Source organism: Mytilus trossulus, chromosome 13, assembly GCF_036588685.1.
Source record: "Mytilus trossulus isolate FHL-02 chromosome 13, PNRI_Mtr1.1.1.hap1, whole genome shotgun sequence".
NCBI lineage: Eukaryota > Metazoa > Mollusca > Bivalvia > Mytilida > Mytilidae > Mytilus > Mytilus trossulus.
In genome coordinates this window covers 29,313,987-29,333,316 of record NC_086385.1, presented here as the reverse complement: position 1 = coordinate 29,333,316, position 19,330 = coordinate 29,313,987, and the positions used below count along the sequence as shown (strand labels likewise).

General features: G+C 33.0%; 1 protein-coding gene across 1 annotated transcript in view; it reads left to right on the top strand.

The window, feature by feature from the left end:
• The window catches only part of LOC134694226 (ankyrin repeat domain-containing protein 54-like), a 49,521-nt gene extending 33,910 nt beyond the window's left edge, over nt 1–15,611 (top strand). Inside the window, exons 5-6 of the mRNA XM_063555225.1 lie at nt 2,541–2,645; nt 15,570–15,611. Of these exons, the coding sequence (XP_063411295.1) occupies nt 2,541–2,645; nt 15,570–15,611 (147 nt within the window). The remainder of the gene's footprint in view (nt 1–2,540; nt 2,646–15,569) is intronic.
• The last annotated feature ends 3,719 nt before the right edge of the window (nt 15,612–19,330 follow it).

The window sequence follows — 19,330 nt, the reverse complement described above, 5'->3', positions numbered from 1 at the left end:
TTAACGATTTGTTTTTTGGACATTTTTGATAAGCTAATATATAACCACCATTGAGACGTTATGTGTGTAGTTTTTACTGATGAATACTATTTTTTTCCCCATTTTAGCATTATATTGAATACAGAAATCAAAATAATTGCCAATGTTGTTTTACATGCTTTTTTCATGAATGAAACGAAAAATCATACGAGAGCACTTTTAAATGTTCTTATTTCTATTAACGTCATTTGACTTCTATATTTTTATTGGAAGATGAGTTGGGTTACATACAACAAATTGCATTATGAGTCGATAAAATTTGCATTTTATTGGGTTGATATTAAGGCAAATGTCGATATTGTTCAAAATTGTTATTTATTTTGCAGGATTCTTTTCTGAACATTTCAACTTTAATAAACATTGAGTGCCAAAGAAAACGTAACACTTTTGTTTTTAAAAAAAATCTCATAATTTTTATTTTATTTATAAAAGAACTTTGTAAATGTTGTAAAGTCGGTTGAAAATTACTTTTAAGGCAATTGTCGACAACTTTACGGTCGAGTGATTGGTGGAACAAATGTGAAGTAAGGGTTATTATGAACGGACATAAACCGCGTTCACCGGTTTTCAACATACGCACCATTTTCACGATTTTGTCATTTAAAGCTTGGGTAATGTCATGAATTTTCCCGCTATATTGTTAAGAGACTGCAATAAACATCTGAGTAAATGCCAGGACTTTCTGACAACCAGCGACACGCAGTTTTGGGCATGATCCAATGAAGCCTTTCACAGCATACAATTACGAGAAGACTAAAGTTGTAGCCTCTACAATAACCCAAATTATCCACAAATTCAACCAAAATGAATCATTTGATGATAAACCACACCCCGGGGTACAAAAAGCAAGAAACGCTCAGCAAGACCGATACATTTGGTCTTTAACATATCCGATATCGTCTCTGATGGCTGTCCAAAGGTCACGAGAGTTAAATGGTGGTCACGGTAGAACCTTTGGAGCAATTTCAGTAAAGCACCATTTGCGCAGAAATTTTTAAAGAACACCATAGCCTTTCTTTAGTGACATCTAAACGGCTCTCTGGTGTAAATATCGAATTCAGTAGACCAAAAATCATTCATCATGTACCATAAACCGTCAGTGGTGGCTACATAGACATTTGGCACTCGCCTTGGCCAGAAGTCATGCTTTTCGATCGCTGGATTTTGGTCCGATCGAGCAAATTTTGCATCATTTTGACATGGTTTAGACGATAAAAACCGCCACCAATATCATAAAGTCAGCTTGAGTTTGGTTTGCGGGACAAGTGGAATAACATTCCTCGTGATCACATTAAAAACGTCCGGGATGATAAATTCCACGGCGCTGTCGAGATTGCGCTGCTCCACGGGGTTGTAACATTTTTTGTAAGAACTGTGAGTTGATGATTCGACATTGGATGTTTCGTTTACCTATTGCGCCCTAAAGATGACAATGAAACATTTTTGTTTGATATCGATCTATTGTTAAAATCGTAAATTTTCAAGTACAATCTATTTTGAAAGATTATCATTTTTTATATAAATTTTATTCTTGAAAAACCAAGTATTGCGTTTTCATTGGAACTCAGTATAGTTGTGAATCCCTATTACACTATAAAAGAGGGACGAAAGATACCAAAGGGACAGTCAAACTCATAAATCCAAAATAAACTGACAACGTCATGGCTAAACATGAAAAAGACAAACATACAAACAATAGTACACATGACACAACATAGAACACTTAAGAATAAACAACACGAACCCCACCAAAAACTAGGGGTGATCTCAGGTGCTCCGGAAGGGGTAGGCAGATCTTACTCTACATGTGGCACCCGTCGTGTTGCTTTTGTGATAAAAATTCCAGTAAATAGTCTAATTCGGTAGGTCACATTCATCAAAGGGAAGGGGATTTTAGTAAGGATCCGATATCAGTTGTGAAACGGTTATTCTATAACGGTCAACCTCGAATGGCGTCCGTAAAATTTACCAAGTCATTATTTCATCTTCACATGGAACTCTTGAGTTGATAGCTTCCTTGTGAGCAACAATTTTCTATCAAGAATATCATGATAGGAAATGCAAGCACGAAAATGTCGTATCAATTGGGAGATATATACACCGTATGCAGTTGCTGCGAGAATGTTGCTACTTAGAAACGGAAAGTTCGCAATTTGAAAGCTGAAATCATCTCTTTTGTCGTAAGGTTTTGTTTTCAACCGACCCTCATTGTCAATTTCAAAATATGAGGCCGCATTTACTGTATCAATTGTATCCTTTATCTCTAGTTTAATGGGATAGATGCGTCAAAATAGTCACCAAATTTTGAATTATTTAGTGAAATAACATCATCTATATAGCGGAAAGTAAAGTTTAAGGATATTGCTAACTTTTTATCTTTTTAAGATATAATGATAAATCAAGGTGGACAGGTCATTAAATTATAATATGAATGATAAAAAAAGGTGAACAGGTCATTAAATTATAGAAAAAAAATAATAATTGTTTTTTTGTCCTTTCAGGGGAGAACAGCTTTGCACTTAGCTGTTTCAAGAGAGAGAGAAAATCCAGAAGTAATTCAAGCTTTACTAAAAAATGGCTGTAAACCAGAAGAAAAAGACAGAGAGGTAAACAGAAAATTGAATGGTTCGCATGCAAGAATGCTTTACTTTAAACATAAATTGCATATTTATAATTCGATTTATACAAGACAAATATACAATGAGTGACATTAGTACGTATGATATTCTTTCTCTGAACGATATCGATGTCTTTGTCGTGCTATTTAAAACAATTTACTCAAAAATTTGTTGTTATGTGTTTTTAACCAAACAATTGGCAAACTAGTGGAACCAACTGTGTTCTTTCTGTCGACTTGTTCTTTTATTCATATGAGGCTGACTTCATACAGGATTTTTTTTTATGAAGAGACAAAAGAAGTTAACAGTATCATTTAATTTTCCGCTATAGACAAGATATTTCATCACTAAATACAAATGTAATTGAGACATTGGTTAGAGTAATGCTGGACCTTGGAAACGCAATAATCTAATATTTTTTTTTATATTTTGAAATACACACATAACGTTTCAAATACTGAATTGAATATGTTGATTCATTTCTTCATTGTCTGAAGTTTGACATTCGAAAGTGGAATTGGTTTCGTCACGCTTAACGTATAAAATATGTGGTATACACCAAAATCCTGCTTTTTGTTCATGATGATTATTTAAATCTGATGAATTAATAAATGTCTGAGGAAATTCGTGCATTTATTTTTCTATTCAAATAGGAGTAAGGGACGCATGATAAGCAATTTGTGAACTTTTCACTTCTATAAAGGAACATTCAAGCAGCGACTGTAAACTTAAGTATTACAATATTCTTACACCAGAATCAGAGTTGTGTTTTTTCATATATTAAGAGATTTTATTAAACCTGGTAATAATTAAAAAATTCTGTTTGCGGGGTCATATGTAGTGTTTCCTTTGTGATACTTGTCTGTTGGTTTCTTTTAGTTTACCATTTTATTGAATGTTCCATGTTGTTGGTAATCTGCGTTGGGTACTTTTTTTTTATTTTGTGTATGTTTGCAATTTTATTGTGAGATCACGTTAGTCTTAAATTTTTACTTTTTTATCTTTAAGATTACAACCATTTTGTACGTTAATTGCGGACTGACTTTTGCTACAAAAACCATTAACATACGTTTATCGATAGATATCGAAATAAGGGCGAATAAGGATCTTGTTTAAACAAATCGTCGAATTTGCAGGTTTATCGAAAGTTCACTCAGTTTGCATCGGTATTAAGGGAAATAAGAATCTTCTTGAACTAATCAACTTCGATGACTCATCTTTAGGTAGAATAATGATGCAAATAGTAAATTTTAACTTTTTTCCTAACTGAATAGATTATTCCGTCTCTTATATCATTTCAGGGGAGAACAGCATTACAAATAGCTTTTTGCGAAAAGAATATGAACGGAGACGTTATTCAAACTTTACTAGAAAACGGCTGCAACCCAGATACAAAAAAACAGAAATTGTATTTTTTTTTTAAACATAAAAAAAATCATACCTTTAAATTGATTGAACAAGACCGAAATAAAATGAAAGACATAAATACAAATGATTGTTTGTCTCGATGGTATCTTTATGCAAATTGAAATGATTGATTGTGCTATTTCTAATGTGTTCTATAAAAAAATGTTTTTCTTTTTAATGTTGCAAGACATAAAATCAACTGTAACTACGAGAAAAGTCCAGGAGCTTAAAATGCTTTTGTGTACCTTTTTGTACCTTGGTGTAGAATATTAAGTAATTTCTGTTGCATTTGTACGATAAGATTTGGAATACTTTTCCTATTTTTTTTTTTTCATTATACCATATTGTAAGGTTAATTGTGTTGGGTTTTTTGTCGGTTCTCACTTCCATTTCAATTAAAAAGATGTAGTAAGTTTGATAACGTGAAAACAATCAATACGAGAGTTAACGAAAATGAAGGAAACATGTCTTCATGTAGGTCTTATGATTAATGTTTTCAAGTGAATTATTCAACCTCTTGTGAATTTTCATTCGTGAGAACTCCAATTTAACCCGTCAGCTAGAGATGGATTCCGCATGTTGTAGGTGTGTTCGACTATATAAAGCAAAATAATATGAACATTAAACATAGACCCATTTGCTGTTGTCTGCTCTATGTTTTGGTTGTTGTCTCTTTTCACATTACCCGTTTCCATTCTCAGTGTAATTGAAAGTGATACAAGGGTAAACCCCTTTACTGACTAATTCGATGCAAGAAAATCATTCAAAAACAGGTTTCCTCAATTTTTCATTTCGGAGCCATTTATAGCTGACTATCCGGTATGGGCTTTGAACATTGTTAAAGGCCTAACAGTGACCTATAGTTTTTAATTCCTATGTCAATTGGTCTCTTGTGGATAGCTGTCTCATTGGATTTCATTCCACATCTTTCTTGTTTTTTTTTTTCGTTTTTCTTTACATTTAACGATGATAAGCGTTTGTTTGAATTAAAAGCAACTCAAACAATCCCCGAATAAAACATTCGCATGTGTTCGCTATATATTGATTTTAATGTTTATATCTGGTTGTATGACAATTGGCAGTCAAACATGCTGATAGATATATAATCGAGTCCATGTGTCGAACATAACGCGCAATTGCATATAGTGGAATAACCAAGCCAACTTTTTTTCAACTTAAATGGGCTACCCTCCCTGCAGGCTAAATTATAACTTTTTGGAAAGAGAAATGTTTATTCTTTAATTTTTGCCTGGTCGTAGAATTGAAATATGGTGCAACATGTTTTTTTAAATAACGTCAAAAGTTCTGAATTGTTACCGAACAAGAAATTTACAATGAAATAAACTGTGACACTTCATTTTTAACTTAATTTAAAAATAATGAATCCACCAAATGCACATTTTAAAGGGAATTCAGACTAGCAACAATAAGATAATAGAAGATAGAACAACCGACTTTCAATTCATTTTTGTACATCGCATGTACTCTCAAGACATATTTCTGAATTTTACGGCTTTTTAAAAAAGAATCGAAGTCAATTTAGTTTTTGCTTTGATGTATATTTATTGCCAGTCACAAATATTTCACAAGGCAATTAAATGATGGACTGAAGTTTCAGCGGATATTTTAGTTCTATGAACTTTTTTAGGTTTTATGTGCCTTTGACTTACAAAAACACACATGGACTCCTAAGGAAGAGTGGTTGTACGGGGTATTTTAACAAACAAAGAGCATGACAACTTTGGAAAACATGACATCAGTCATCGCTTTCATCGTCGTCTTCGTCCAATATTGCTCGTTGAGTTAAATAATTTCTACAACCTTCAGACCTTTCACCTAAAATATTGGTATACGCGGATTTATGTTGGTTGCATACACAGTTGTTATTGCAAGCTGTTTTCCCTTGCCCGGATACGTACAAACAAGGTCTTGAAGGAAATATACTAACAAAGGTCTCTTAAAGAAAACAAGAGCAAACCGTTGTTACCCTCTTGCCAACCAGAGTATTTAAAAGTAAAATCACTGGTTTAGCAATATGAGAATTCATTCACACTGGCGTTCAAGCATTGCACGTTGGATATGCTGTTAAGACGTGTTTTCACATGGGACAATTTTCACAAGACTGGCATCCTTTGTGGCGCCAAATTCCACCCTTAGCTTGTTTAGATCATCATGAAGATACCTGAACTCTCCCTTTCCCCACAACTTTTTGGAATTTTGATCCTCAATGCTCTTCACTTTATACTTGTTTGGCTTTCTAACTATTTTGATATGAGCGTTACTGATGAGTCTTATGTAGACGAAACGCGCTTCTGGCGTATCAAATTATACCTTTGATAAATATTGTCATAATTTGGAAGATTGGAAGAAGAGCAAATTTCCTCTTGTAGGAGGTGAATTATATCAGATTTACAACATTTTCACTTGGTACCATCATCACGGAACAAAACTGAAGGTATGGGACCTATAGGATACGACAACATTCTGACTACAGTCACATTCTAACAAACATTAGCAAGAACCAAAGCACGACGAACTAATTTTACTGGGTTTATATGTGCTTTAACAAGGTTAGCTGATTTACACTAAATCTTCAGTTTTGAGGTCTTAGTCGTATCATCGAAAGTATTCAGAGGAGACCTTGACATAGGACTATAGAAGACATGGGTTTCAGACTCATTAGGAAGCCTTCCACAAAAGATTTAGTAATCTAGTTGCCACGTTATAAAGATTTCAGAAGCGAATCCTGAACATTCATTGAGGCTTTTATTTCTGTAGAAATATTTATCAATGACTAAGGATGATCGGCAACGTTGAATGGATCGGTCATATTTGAATGTATATACCCTATCAAATCATAGACATTCTTCTTGTTTCGTTTCATTGCTGTGTTGGCTTGTTTTCTTTGTGTTCAATTTCTGCATATGTGGCTAATCCCGATCTTGATTTCATTTCAGACCTAAAATGCGCAAGGATGTGTCTTGAAAGCATCCATCGAAGTAAAGCGGGTTTTTTTTCCGTGTCAGTACTATGATGGCTCTTTAACCTTTGAAATCTTTAATAATAGTTTTCTCTGTACCCATATCACGTTAGATAATATGTGAGGCTCCATGTTTATGTCTGATTGAAAACTCACCTGACATAAGACAGATTGTACCGTTTCAGACAGATTCAACTTATCCAACATTCAGGCTGGTGTCCATTTATGTCCGATTTGTAATGAAAAAGCATCGCAACATTGCAGCTACCATTTGCAAACGTAAATGCCCCAACCCATTCCTTTCATCCCTAATGTTAGGAAACAATATCTGAACTGCACGAAGAAACATTTTCCAAAATGCGAAGGTTGGTGATAGTTTACATGAATGTATTCTGAATACTCTTAAAAATACAATGTTCTTTGATATTAAAAAAAAATGTTCAATACCTTCAGTAATTTTCGGTGTTTAAACAAATGAACTGTGTCAGTCCATACATTTGGATTTTTAATTAAATGATGGTCTTCTTTACACCAATTGAAGAAAGAGCCATGGGAGCTTCATATGCCAAAGTTAATCCTCGAACACGTCTGACATACACCATTTGACATTTGGGCAACAACATAAATGTACGTTTAATTGTCAAATGTTTCAAATGATATGGTTGTCAGACACGTTTTCACATATCAAAACATTGTTTTATAGTCGTAAATACTATTGCCATGTCGCTTCATTGCTTTCTGCAGAAAATGGAATCAAATCTAAGCTTTGTTTCGAAAGAAGTCGCAAAAATACCAATGCAGGACAAACATATCTCGTTTTTCCGTGACACAAGACGCAATCTCCCCATCAACATCAGAATTACAAAGAGGTTCATACCATTCTGTTAGCATGTCGAAAGACAAACAAGTCATAAGATTGGAATTCGAACCCATCAACGTCAAAGATCTTTCTATAGTGCCCGTTTAACCTTTATGGAACTTATGTGGGCGTTTTGATGGTCTGCTTTGATACTGAAATACAACTTTAGCCATTAAGTGCAATGTATTTTCGACATCGATTGTCTCAGCATTTTAGTAATTATTTTCTGTTCCCTCCTGTATAATACGACCTCCTTTTCTAAATAGAGCAATACCATAAGGTACATAGGAAATGTTTTGGATTATGTCTATTTCACAATCTGCTAAACTAGTCCGATATCAACGTACTTCAGAATAGGATGCACAAAAACCATGGGAGTTTTGATTTTCAATTGGTAGAGTCAAACTCATGGTGTAATTGTAATGCCAAAGCAATGAAATGGGGTTAACAGGTTAGTGTTTAAAGCAAGTATGCATTCTGTTATTGTCAGGACTTTTTACAGTTTGTCGACAGGAACATTACTACAATATTTCAATGAGCATTAGAATACAAGGAGGTCCATATCATATTCATTGAACTATAATGCAAAGTTAAAAATATCTCATTTAGATTAATTTTTAAGAAATACTGACTTGAAATAGCTTCGAAACTTTACAATAGGAAGTTCAAAACATTTCAATATGAAAAATCATGAAATCATCAATGTAATCTAAATGTACAAATGCTGTAACCACTTTGTTAAAATAATAAGTGTTCTTTCGTTAAACTGAGTGAAAATGGACAATATTAAGAGAAGAATTCAAGGAATTCTAGTTTTACATTATGAATAAACAATTAAACTCTGTATAAAAAGCAAAATTATGAATCAAAAGACAAAGAAAAGGAACAAAATTCATTTTTTTTCCATGTTGAAATTTGAAAAAAATCTAAATGTCTTTCTATTTTATAAAAACAATTGCACCGCAGAAAATGTCTACCACCTGGCAAAAAAAATCGCTTAAAGTCTCGGCTTTGCAAAACATCGTTTTTAGCCTGCAGGTATGCCAGTTCAGTAAAGTCGTGAAATAAGCATCTTTGTCTTGAACTGTCACTCAACTAATACATTGTTTGCAACTTTCTTAAAAGAGGGACAAAAAATACCAGAGGGGCAGTCATGCACCTGATGTTCAGATGTTGTAGTTTAATTTAAGTACAGCTCTTTGTAAGAACCAGGCAGAGTGCTATACAAGAATGTTGCAGATTTTTTCTATAATTGGCCTAGTAGAAGCAATAAATGAATACTGCTTAAAAAAAGTATTTTGAGGTGCAAAATATGAGTGGTTGCCATGGTAACGGACACTCTATTTTTTGGTTGTTGAGCGTGGTAAAATCTTTCAAAAATTAGCTAAATCACCACAATTCAGAGCCTGATTATGAATAGAATAATGCATGTTTCATTAATTTTCATATGTAACATTGATAGATCTTGGTTTAAGCGTCATTTTAGTGAAGATTGCATGTCAATCAAATTTGTAAATTTTTTGAAAAATTTTGTGAAAAAATGCATATTTTCTGAAATTGGGATTTTTGCTGAATTATCAAATTTTCTCTTGTGTTTTTCAGAAAAGTGCAAATGTGTACAGAATAGTTAGCACTCTAATTATGAAGTTTAGATACTTCTTTACCAAACTAAATAGTTAAATGCGTGGGATTTTCTCAATTTTTTTCACCATAGCAACCGATTGTTTCCTTAGAAACGGAGTTTTTTTTTGCAGTACATTGCAGTTTAAGAGCTTAAATGTCCTGAATTTTTCATAACCGATAAAAAAAATACATAAAAGCTAACGCAAACTTTAAATTACAATCGTCAAGTGTTGTTTACTTCAATTGTTACCACGGAAACACATATTATTCATAGCAACATCCACTCTGAAATTGCATAAATAGAAGGTTATGTAAAAAATACATAAATAGAGGGTATTAATTTTCAAATTGGAATATGATTGAATGCTTTGCTTCACTTACAGTCTTTTCTGTTCTTTTCATGAGTTCAACAAATGTAATATATAATGTAATATTGGGGTTGGAAGGTTAGAAAAAGAGGGAAGGGTAGGTTTATTTTATTTTAAAGATATCATACACGAAGATTCTTGAAAAGATTATGTTTGGTCGGAGAGCCTGATTATAAATAGAATCAATTTTTTTCTACAAAAAAAATCATATATAAGATCGATAATCTATAACTTGGTTTTAGCTTCAGAGCTTAGTTTTTTCGAATAATGTAGTACATGTCTTGATACTGACTGTTATTTGATATATATATAGTTGTTTTTTTTCTTTTTTGTTTTGGCTCCGATTGTGGCTGAGGCTTATGGTGCTATAAAGATAATTATATCATATTATTATTGTTGTAAAGTCTTTATGTTGATCCAATCATTATACCGCCGCTTCAAAAAAGTGGGGGTATACTGTTTTACCTCTGTCTGTCCGTCCTTCCAACCGTCCATCCACCAGTCTGTCCGTCAGTTCATCCCTCCGTCCCATGAATATTTTTGTTGCATTTTTTTCATGAACTACATTACAAGGTTTTCTGAAAGGTTTATTGAATAAAATTAAGAATGGAAATGGGGAATGTGTCAAAGAGGCAACAACCCGACCATAGAAAAAAACAACAGCAGAAGGTCACCAACAGGTCTTCAATGTAGCGAGAAATTCCCGCACCCGGAGGCGTTCTTCAGCTGGCCCCTAAACAAATATATACTAGTTCAGTGATAATGAACGCCATACTAATTTCCAAATTGTACACAAGAAACTAAAATTAAAATAATACAAGACTAACAAAGGCCAGAGGCTCCTGACTTGGGACAGGCGCAAAAATGCGGCGGGGTTAAACATGTTTGAGAGATCTCAACCCTCCCCTTATACCTCCAGCCAATGTAGAAAAGTAAACGAATAACAATACATACATTAAAATTCAGTTCAAGAGAAGTCCGAGTCTGATGCCAGAAGATGTAACCAAAGAAAATAAACAAAATGACAATAATACATTAATAACAACAGACTACTAGCAGTTAACTGACATGCCAGCTCCAGACTTCAATTAAACTGACTGAAATATTATGATTTTATCATATGTACATCAGGCACAATCCTTCCCGTTGGTGGTTTAGTATCATACCATCATAACATATATGAGAAGAACATAACCCGTGTCATGCCAACAACTGTTTTTTGAATAAATGTGTTTAGTTCCGATGCAAAGACCCTATAAGTGAATCAATATTAACGCCAAAATATGCAATCTTTAATGACCTGACAACAGTATCGTAACTATATCCCTTCTTAATAAGTCTATTCAAAGGTTTTGTTAGTTTCTGAGGTGAATACTGACACCTTTGTGCTTTATAAAGAATATTTCCATAAAAAATTGGATGTGAAATACCTGAACGTATAAGAAGTCTGCATGTTGAGCTATATTTACGAATGATGTCCTTATACCGATGATAAAATTTAGTAAATGTTTTGACCAGTTTGTGATATCGAAAACCCTGGTGTAATAATTTTTCAGTAATACACAAATTTCTCTCGTTAAAATCTAAAACATTGTTACATACACGAGCAAATCGTACAAGTTGAGATATATAAACACCGTAAGATGGTGACAAGGGAACGTCACCATCTAAAAATGAATAATTAACGATAGGAAATGAAAAATCATCTCTTTTATCATAAATTTTAGTATTCAGCTTTCCGTTAGTGATATAAATATCGATATCGAGGAAAGGGCAGTGGTCGTTGTTAGTATTAGCTTTATTTAAAGTAAGTTCAACAGGATAAATTTCTTTAATATACATACTGAAGTCGTCATTATTGAGAGCCAAAATTTCATCCAAATATCTAAAAGTATTATTAAATTTGTTTATCAGATTTTGTACCGATGGGTCTTTGCTTATTTTTGTCATAAATTGTAACTCATAGCAATAGAAAAACAGGTCTGCAATAAGTGGTGCATAGTTAGTCCCCATTGGAATTCCGATAATCTGACGATATACGAAATCCCCAAAGCGAACAAAAATGTTATCTAGTAAAAATTCAAGGGCATATATAGTATCAAGGCATATCCAATTAACAGAGTTTTTTTTGTTTATTGCTACTCAAAAATGACCTAAAAGAGTTTGAACATATATATTCACATTCTGACTTTTTAAATGCCCATTTAATTAGGTATGTATTTTTTTCTTTATGAGAATGTGAGGCAATGTGGTATATAGTGTAGAAAAATCAAAACTTTGAACAGATTCAAAATCACCAATATAAGCATGCAATTTATCAAGTACTTCCAACGAGTTCTTGACACTCCAAAAATAATTAATTCCACTATTTTTGAAGGCCTTATTTGAACAATTTATTATCAGGTTTTTAATTGTACTAAGTGTGCTGGTAAGAAGAATAGACAATTTAGTAGTGGAGCAATGGCTTGAAGACGAAATACATTTATATTTGTATGGTGTTTTGTGTAGCTTCGGGAGCCAATACATAGTTGGAACTTTCATTGTATGTGGCTCTGCTTGTAAAGCGGTAGCTAAAAGTTTATGTTTGTTACAGATGTCGTTTTGTTAAAATGGAGTCAGTTGGAATGTTGGTGAATAGGAGATTTTTTTTTTCAGAACCTCAATGTAAAATTTACGTCAAACAATAATAATATTATTAGCAGCTTTATCGGCCGGGACAAAAACAAATTCCTTAGCTAGTTCTTTTAGTTTATGTTTGATACGAGAAATAGGTTTAATGTGGTTATTGTTAATAGTAAAATGTTCTTTAAAATGTTGAATACGTAATTCAACTATCTTCATTACTGAATTAAAAAAAGAGTTTTTGTCAGCTTTTTCCCGTTTTATCCATTTCATACAGTAAGTATGGAGTGAGTCGTGGATGATATTACGACACTCATTCCAATTAATAGTTGACGGGGGACGATATTTAGGTCCTTTACTGAGGAATGATTTTAACTCTCGGTCTTGAACGATGTTAAGATCTCCAGTTATAACATGGGAAATGGGTCCATAAATATATTCGGAGGTACTACAATTACACGAAGTAGGTGTATTTTCATTAATATTAATATCTTTATACAATTGACTATAATTAAACACAAATTTCCGGGTAGATTTATTATAAATATAACAAATAAGAAGTAGCTCAGTATTGTCAAAATATCAAGAAATTTGTTCTTTAACAGAATGGTCGTTAAATATACCGGCAATATTTACCAAATCAAAACCTTTATTGACATACTTTATTTTAATAAAATGTTTTTTATGACTTCGGGGCGATCAATTTTGGGAAATAGTTTAGAATAACAATATGCCATAATAATTTTAACAATTTCATACTTAGGACTGCTATATGAAATTGTGTTGCAATCCTCCAAAATTTTATTTAACTTGTTAACCGGTAATGAACAGAGTTTTGTTAACAGATAATGTCTGCCGTTGTTTTTTGAAATAGAAATTAGGTCCGAAATATTGGTATGATTGGTCCGAAATTTTCTTTGATTACGATTTGTTCTACGACAGTGAGAACGGTTTTTACGAACAGTTTTAGAAACGATATCAAAATGGTTAACATAATCGGTTCTAGATATAGTACCAATTCCCATGATATTATTATTAAGACCGAGAGGGTAGACTGTCTGTAATTGTTTAATCCAATTTAATTCAATTATTTTTCGTGATCGTACAACTTTTGAATGAGATTCACCAGGCTGCTTATTTACTACTTCTAAAGGTTGAACTGCTAAATATTTAAAAGGATGGTTGTGCTTCTTAATGTGTTGGTAAATGATACTTTTGAATGTATTGGGTCTTTTAAAGCGATACAGATGTTCTTGAGTGCGTTAAGATAAATATCGTCCAGTTTCTCCTACGTACTGAATACCACATCCCGGTTTGTTTCATGTGAGTAAATAAATAATACTGTTAGTTTTTCAAGTTATATCAGTTTCAAAATTCAAAGAAAGTGTGCGACCATAAAACGTGGACCTTACCGTTATGTTGGTGGAAAGACGGGGGCATGTAAGTCATGTTTTGGCATGACACTTATAGATAGAAGGGTAACCACGATTTTTATTGTTAAAAATGTTAACGATGGTAGTATTTTTAGATAATCGATTTTGAAGATTGAGACGTGTAGATACCCTTTGAACAAGTTTAGTATTTAATATTTTTCCATTTCTAAGCTTGAAGTCGGCTATATCGTGTGATAAGTTTTCAGATTCATTACTCAACCACTTCCTGTTTACCGAACACTTTTAACATGACAGGCAAGTTAAAAAAAATCGTCATATTTTTCTGAGGAACTACAATACAATGATATCTGAAATTTGGTTTCAGGGTTTATATTAGTCAGCTATACTGTGTGATGCTTTTTCAGATTCACAACTCAACAACAAAATATTTAAGCGGGGTATCATCAGTAGTTCGCACCATCACTGGTTGTTTATATGCTCTTTATAGACCCTTTATTTGAAAAATTGAAATATTCTTTTCTGTTTTATTCTATATACAGATTTCGAATTGAGTATATAGAAAGTATTCGAACTACCTAAGCCTTATGTTATATATACGGAGTTATGTCTTTAAAAACATGTTATTATATATCTAAACGTAATAATACAGACAGACATTTTTTTATTATCCTGTTAACCTTATGCTTGACTTGATAAGTGTTGGACTTATGGGTTGTCGGAGTATTGGGCTGTCAGAGCAATGGATTGTCGGACTATTGGGTTGTTGGACTAATGGATTGTCGGACCAATGGGCTGTCGGACCAATTGGCTGTCGGAATAATGGCGTGTAACCGTCTCATTAACAATTATACCACATCTTCATTTTTAAATTAACAGAAAAGAAAAACATCTACATGAAAGTCGAAAAATATGTATGTATGACAAAAAGAGGGCCCCAGAAAGGTTCTCCTAAGATCAAATGGTCACTTTTCGAAATTTCTTTAGTTAACCAGGCCATATAAGGCAAATTATACAGTTAACACTTTACAGTGACACCAAAAAATTCAAACTTGATCCGTGTGCATGTATCCATGTTTCACAAGATTCAAACTAAAATTATAATATGGAAACCAACTTTGTGACGACTAATGTACTGACGAACATGGGTTAAACCTACTACTACTCCCCCCCCCCCCCAAAAAAAAAAAAAAAAAATTGCGTCACGGTCATAAAAGTGTTTATTTTAGTTCTTGCCCTTGTACCTTGAATCGTTCAAATGTGTGCTCAAAGAGTGGGACATTGAAAATTTATTCTTTTTTTTCACATGGGACACTAAAGTCTTGTTTTCATGATTGTTTACAACTTGTTGGGACTAGAAAGAATTGATAATTACAAAGAAAAATAAGATTGGTATGTACTGCGCTGTTTCGAGTGTTGCTTTTAATAGAATTGTGGAAAATGTCTTCAAATTATTACTGTTATTAATCTTGTATTTATGCAGACATTCTCAGCTTAGTGGTTCCATTCCAAATCTCGGGATTAATGCAGTCTTTTGTAAAGGTTACAGAGACAGATACAGAAAACAAGGGCGTAATTCATGTAAAGGTTAAAAAAACGTTGGGAATAGCAAAACAATGTTTTTGAAGATTTATCCTAAAAAAATGATACCTCTATTTACAGGTTTACTATCTTAAAGGACAGGAGGGGGTTTTAGAAGGATAAGAAGTGTGCTTCAGCTGAATCCCCCTCCCCAACACACACACACACACACACACACACACACACACACACACACACACACACACACACACACACACAAACACAAACACACACTCACACACACACACACACACACACACACACACACACACACACACACACACACACACACACACACACACACACACACACACAAAACAAGATTTTATGTAATACAACGACGCATAGTAAGGAATGATTCATTAATGATACAATTATATTGCTTGAAAATTTTGATTTGATAGTTTTGCCGGTAATAGCATAATTATTTTACCCGGATTAGCACAATTCCAACTTAGCAGATGTATTATGTTTGTTTATCACTGAGATCCTGAATTCCAATTGCGGGATAGTAGTACAACAAAGCAGCTATTTTAATAGCTACATGTATATATCAAGAGGATTTCCATTATACTGAACTTCCGATATTAGCGATCACCCATTGACTATTATTATTTTTAAAATCACCACCAACTTAAAATGTATTCAATTTGCCTGTTGTCTATCCGCCCGTCAATCACACTTCAGTTTCAGTTTAGAAATGCTTTGACCAAACGATTTGTTTGTTAATATTATGTTACCGCTCAATTTTGTGATTGATGCTGGTGGAATAACATCTCAGACGGATGTGTGCCATAAGAAATTAAGAATTGTCTAACAATTGTTAGGGCCATATCTATCTTGCCTTTCCATAAGCCAAGTTGGCCCGGCTATTGCAATTCCATGAAATTCATCATCTGTTAACCTTAAACCAGATGCTCCACAGGGCAAAGCTTTATACGACCGCAGAGTTCGAACCCTGAACAGTTGGGGCAAGTATGGATACAACATGTAAGATTGATACAGCTCTGAGTTTGGATTGGGATTAAATATTTGACACAACATAGTTTTCTGACACAGAATGAATGTGGTCTAAGAACTTAAACTTAAAAACGTAAAAATTGGCCATTTACCTATTATGGTCCAATATCCAAAATCTAAATACATGGTTAGATTCAGCATGTCAAAGAACCCCAATTATTCAATTTTGATGAAATCAAACAAAGTTTAATTTTGACCCTTTGGGTCCCTAATTACTAAACTGTTGGGACCAAAACTCCAAAAATTAATCCTAACCTTCCTTTTATGGTCATAAATCTTGTGTTAAAAATTCATAGATTTCTATTTACCTATACTAAAGTTATGGTGCGAAAACCAAGAAAAATGCTTAATTGGGCCTCTTTTTGGCCCCTAATTCCTAAACTGTTGGGACCAAACTGCCAAAATCAATCCCAACCTTTTTTTTGGGTTCATTAACTTTGTGCTTGAATATCATAGATTTTTTTTTAATTTATACTAAAGTTATTGTGTGAAAACCAAGAAAAATGGCTAAATGGGCCATATTTTGGCCCCTAATTCCTAAACGGTCGGGACCAAAACTCTCAAAATCAATCCCAACCTTCCTTTTGTGGTAATTAACCTTGTGTTTGAATTTCACAGATTTCTATAAACTTAATCTAAAGTTAAAATGCGAAAGACAATGTGTCTTCGGACCAGGAAACGCAATTATCTTTTTAAGTAACTACTTGTATGCAACATTTTAAAAAAATCAACATACCCCCCTCCCCCCTCCTTTTTCCAAGCCCCCCAATCCCAATGTTTCATTACATATTAAATTTATTGAACAATCTGAAGGAAAAAAACAGATAAGACTGTGAGTGAAGCAAAGAATGAAAACATATTCCAATTTGAAAATTAACCTCCTCTATTTATATATATTTTTTTGCATAAATTTCTATTTATGCAGTTTTTTAGTGGATGTTGCTATGGATAATATGTCTTTCCGTGGTAACAATCGAAGTCAACAACACTTGACGATAGTAATTTAAAGTTTACGTCAGCTTCTATGTATTGTCTTATCGGTTATAAAACAATTCACGACATTTAAGCTCTGAAACTGCAATATTCTGCAAATGAAAACTCCGTTTCCAAGGAAAAAGTCGGTTGCTATGGTGATAAAACTAAAACAAATCCCACACATTTTTCTATTAAATTTGGTAAAGTAGTACCCAAACTTCATAACTACAGTGCTAACTATTCTTTACACATTTGCACTTTTCTGAAAAACATCAGAGAAAAGTTTATATTTTCGCAAAATTTCCAATTTCAGAAAAATTGAAAATATGCATTTTTTCGCTATATTTTTCAAAAAAATTACAAATTTGGTTGACATGCAATCTTCACTTAAATGACGCTTAAACCAAGATCTATCAATGTTATATTTGAAAATTAATGAAAAATGCATGATTCTAATCATAATCAGGCTCGGAAATGTGGTGATTTAGCTGACTTTTGAAATATTTTACTACGTTCAACAACTAAAAAATTGTATGTCCGTTACCATGGCAACCACTCATATTTTGCCACTCAAAATTTTTTTTTGAGCAGAATTCATTTGTTTTTTCTACTAGGCCAACTATAGATAAAATCTGAAACACCCCATGTATCACATGTATATGGCACACTGCCTGATTCTTATAAAGAGCTGTACTTAAATAGATAAGAACGTTGGTTTTCCCGTTTGAGTGGTTTTACAGTAGTATTCTTTGTTAAGAATTTTTGGAAAACAAATTGAAAAAGTTGGTAGTGCTTTGTTTCATAAAAAAGAATGGCCAACGTAGAAACAAGTATCTTGTCTTAGGGAGAGATAAATCCTACTTTGTAAAGGATCACTCTGATTAAAACAAAAAATTCTCAGAAACTGAAAATTATCAAGATGCTGGATTTCTTAATTGACAAAATATTTGTTATGTTCGGAGGACTTGTTTTTAAAAAAACTGTCGGCATTCCAATGGGCCCCGATTGTGCCCCTCTTCTTGTCGACTTATTTCTTTATTATTGTGAGGATGACTTCATACAGGAACTTCTTAGGAAGGAAGATAAGAAGTTATCAATATTTTTTAACTCTACTTTCCGCTATATAGATGATGTTCTTTCCCTAAAAAATTCAAAATTTTGTGACTATGTTGAACTCATCTAGCCAATTGAACTTAAGATAAAGGATACAGTTAAGTTGACTATATATCTTGATTTACATCTAGAAATTGACAATGAGGGTCGGTTGAAAACAAAACCTTACGACAAATAGAGATGGTTTCAGCTTTCCAATTGTGAATTTTCCATTTCTAAGTACCAACATTCCAGCAGCACCTGCATACGGGTTATGTACCTCCCAATTGATACGATATTTTAAAGTATTTTATTGTTGATATCTTTTGTTTCAATTTGTTTATTTTGCCATCTTAATTTAAACTTACATCAATTGATAATACTCTAAACGAAGTTTTCTTTCTTTTAAACTTGCATCCATTCTTTTTGGATACAGGATTCTAACATCTTAAACTCTGCAATCCAGTTTGTTTTATAAATTTACTTTTTTTCAAATAAAACTTTCGGATAAATTTCCTTCACCATCCAATATGTCGTTTATACACCAATCCACTTTTAACCCAGTTCGGGAAAAACAATCATTTGTTGCGATATTTAATATATTTATTTTCCTAAATAATCTGTTTTCTAATATTAGGAAAGTGATTAGAAAATGTTGATAAACTTCCTCCTGTTTTAACCCAACTTGAAATTACTTGTAAATAAAAATCGGGTATTTTTCCAAGTCCATCTATTGATTCAATATTATCTAAATT